General features: G+C 51.1%; 1 protein-coding gene across 1 annotated transcript in view; it reads right to left on the minus strand.

Moving 5' to 3' along the window:
- CACNA1A (calcium voltage-gated channel subunit alpha1 A) overlaps positions 1 to 3321 on the minus strand; it is a 335330-nt gene that overhangs the window by 54938 nt on the left and 277071 nt on the right. The window contains exon 31 of the mRNA XM_027776775.1: positions 468 to 551. Within this exon, the coding sequence (XP_027632576.1) occupies positions 468 to 551 (84 nt within the window). The remainder of the gene's footprint in view (positions 1 to 467; positions 552 to 3321) is intronic.

Genomic DNA, 3321 nt, shown 5'->3' on the forward strand with positions numbered 1-3321 from the left:
GGTGGCCGATGGCCAAGTGGCTTGGAATCTTCCAGAAGACCAGTGTCTCCCCACACTGGGGGCTAGAGGAGGTTGGATGTTCTAGGAGTACCATCCCTCATTCTCGGCCAGTTGCTCTCAAGCCCAGAAGGGATTCAATCAAATATTTAGAATTGACTGGAAATGGCTCAAACTCTCTGCAGAGTTTGGGGGGGTGGTGGGCTCAGTCTCAGGGGTCTGTCTTGACTGACTGATTTACTCAGAAGTCGACGATGACAATTCGGGGAAGCCCATCTTGCAGAACTGGACACACCGCCAACCTCTGGTCACCCTTATTCCCTGTGTCCCCAACTTGTGGGCTGCCCTCACCACCAGGGGGCACTGGTTCTCCTTCTTTGGGGCTGGCCTGAACCAGCATCTCAACGGCCCTCCATCCCCCCAAGCCCAGCCCTGAGCCACCCGGAAAGAAGCCCCCCGCAGAGACTTACCCCAAACTCGGTGACAAGGATGTCAGTAATGCTGCCCAGAACTGTCACAAAGTCGAAGATGTTCCAGGCATCACGGAAATAATTCTAAAATGGGGACCCATAAGACAGAGATGCAAAGGGAGGGTTCTGTGCCCCCAGGCTGGCCTGGGGGCATGTCTGGGGCGCGGCTGCTGGACCAGCCAGACTCCTGGGGATTGCTGCTGTCACTCAAACAGCAAAATGCTACAGTGCAGGCTGTTCCACTCCCAGACCCCCTCCCTGGGAGACCGAGGCTTTCCCGGGACTTGGCAGCGCCCCCCACAACCTCCTGGCAGGGGTGTGGGCTCCAGACCCCAGCTCAGAGGAAGGGCTGGCTTTTGAAGCTGTGCCAGGGCTCTCTGAGAGAGAGAGCCTTCTCGCAGCTCCCTGCGGTACTGACAGCACACCCAGCAAGACAGCAGGTGCCAGGTTCCAATCCTGGGTCTGTTACAAGAGCTGTGTGGCCGTGGGAAAGTGACTTAACCTCTCTGTTTCTAGTTCCTGAGCTAGAGGAGGAGGGTGGAGATGCAGAATGGGCAGTGGGGCCTTTCAGGCATATGCCAAGCTGCCCTCTGGCCCCTGTGTGGTTCGAGGGGGGCCTGCCTTTTTACATTTATTTTCTTAAAGGTTATTTAATTTTATTTATTCATTCATTTCTTTTAATTTGATCAGAGAGAGAGAGAGAGAGAGAAAATGAGAAAGCAAGCCACCAGGTCCAGGACTTGAACCGTGATCAGCCATATGGGAGTGTCCAGTGGTTTAACCACCACGCCACCTGCTGGTCCCAAGTGGACAGAGATATATTGAAAGCGCAGAGGTGAAGCGTCACTTCCTGTCCAGCAAGGAACTCTCTGGAGCTCTTTTATTTAAAAAAATTTTTTTTTAAAAGATTTATTTATTTTTATGGGACCAGCAGTTAGCGTAATGGCTAAGTTGGTGGACTCTCACATGGTCAACTGTGGGTTGAGTCCTGGACCCAGCCGCTTAAACTCACGCCGGATGCGTGAGTGTGTGTGCCTAAGATCCCGAGAGTAGAATGGAGAAGAGATTGTGGTGTGGCCATCCCCCCTGGGGTGGTGATTTCTTGCTTTCTGTCTCTCTGTATCTGTCTCTCTATCTCTCCAGTAAGCTCATGTGCCCTAAGGCAAAAATCTCTTAAACAAAAACACCCCCGTCTCCCCAAAGCCTGTTGGGCCAGCTGGTGGCATGGTGGCTAAGGCAGCTGGATCCCACACAGCCACTGTAGCCACTTGAGTCTCAGATGCGATGGCCTGAGAAACACGCCAGCCCCAAATCCCGAGAGGAGGGGGAGACGGAGGAGAAGGGGTTATTGCAAGTTGGTGCCCCACAGGGGGTGCTTTCTCACTCTCTCTGCCTCTCTGTCTCTCTTTGGCAAATTAAAAACAAAATAAAAACTCTCCGTTGAGGTGTTGCTGAGGTACCGCCATGTCCTCTTACAATTTAACTGAGGGAGCCGGCAGAAGGCGTGGTGATTAAGGTGCTAGACCCCCACATGGCCCGTGGTTTGAGTCCCAGACCTGGCGGCTTGCTTTCTCACTTTCCCTTTTTCTCTCTCTCTTGCATGTGTGCCCTGTAGCAAATTAAGAAGTAATAATAATATGGGGAACCAGCAGTTAGCGTAATGGCTATGTCGCTGGACTCCCACGTAGTCGACCACAGTTCGCGTCCTGGACCCGGTGGCTTAAAACTCACGCTGGGCACGTGTGCGTACGTGCCCAAGATCCCGAGAGGAGAATGGAGGAGAAGGGATTGCGGAGTGACCATCCCCCCTGGGGGGTGATTTTTCGCTTTCTGTCTATGTTTCTCTCTGTCTGTCTGGCGAGCGCACGCGCCCTATAGTGAAAAAAATCTCTCCAAAAGAAAAAAAAAGAAAAAAGAAGTAATAATAATATGGGACCAGCAGATGGCATAAAAGTTATGTTGCTGGACTCCATGGGGTTGACCGTCGTTCAAATCTCAGACCCACTGGGTGCATGATCGTGCATGCCCAAGGTCCCGAGAGGAGAATGGAGGAGAAGGGATTGCGGCGTGGCCATCCCTCTGAGGGGTGATTTCTCACTTTCTGTCTCTGTTTTTCCGGCAAGTGCATGCTCCCTATAGCAAAAACCTCTTCAAGAAAGAAAGAAAAATAAATAAATAAAATAAATAATCCTTAACAACATAATGTAGCTGAAAAGTTTTTCTTTCTTTCTTTTTTCCTTTTTTCTTTTTTTTTGGTCATAAGCACATGTACTTTATGGAAAGAGACAGAGAGAGGGAAAGTGAGAAATCACCCCCAGGGGTGACGGTCATGTTGTAATCCCTTCTCCTCCATTCTCCTCTCAGGATTTGGGGCATATGTGTACATGCTCCCAGTGTGATTTTCAAGCTGCAGGGTCCATGACTCGAACTTTGGTTGGTCATGTGGGAATCCAGTGCTTTAATCAGCACACCCCCGGGGTGGCCTCTGGGGACTATTTGTTACTGAGGCTGAACTTGGTCTGTGCTGACTGGTACATTCCTGAGCTGGTGCGGCCTTGCCAGCACACAAGTACAGCCATGTCACTAAAACACTGAAAGAGGCCCAGTAGTGGCAGCACATGCCCTTAATATGTTGTGCTCTGCTGGCTAGGGCCACATGAGAGGCCTTGGCTCAATTCCTCAGCCAACCTAATGCCAGGAGGATCATGAGTTCATGGCTGGCCTGGGCAACACAGGGGGACCCTGTCTTTAAAAGTGCCGGGTGCAATGGTGCACAGTTGTACTTCCAGCTGGGAGGCTGAAGCAGGAGGATTGTAGCATAGGGAGACACTGTCCTGTTTAAAAAAAAAAAAAA

This window comes from Tupaia chinensis, unplaced genomic scaffold (genome assembly GCF_000334495.1).
Source record: "Tupaia chinensis unplaced genomic scaffold, TupChi_1.0 Scaffold138060_1, whole genome shotgun sequence".
In the NCBI taxonomy this organism is placed as follows: Eukaryota; Metazoa; Chordata; class Mammalia; order Scandentia; family Tupaiidae; genus Tupaia; species Tupaia belangeri.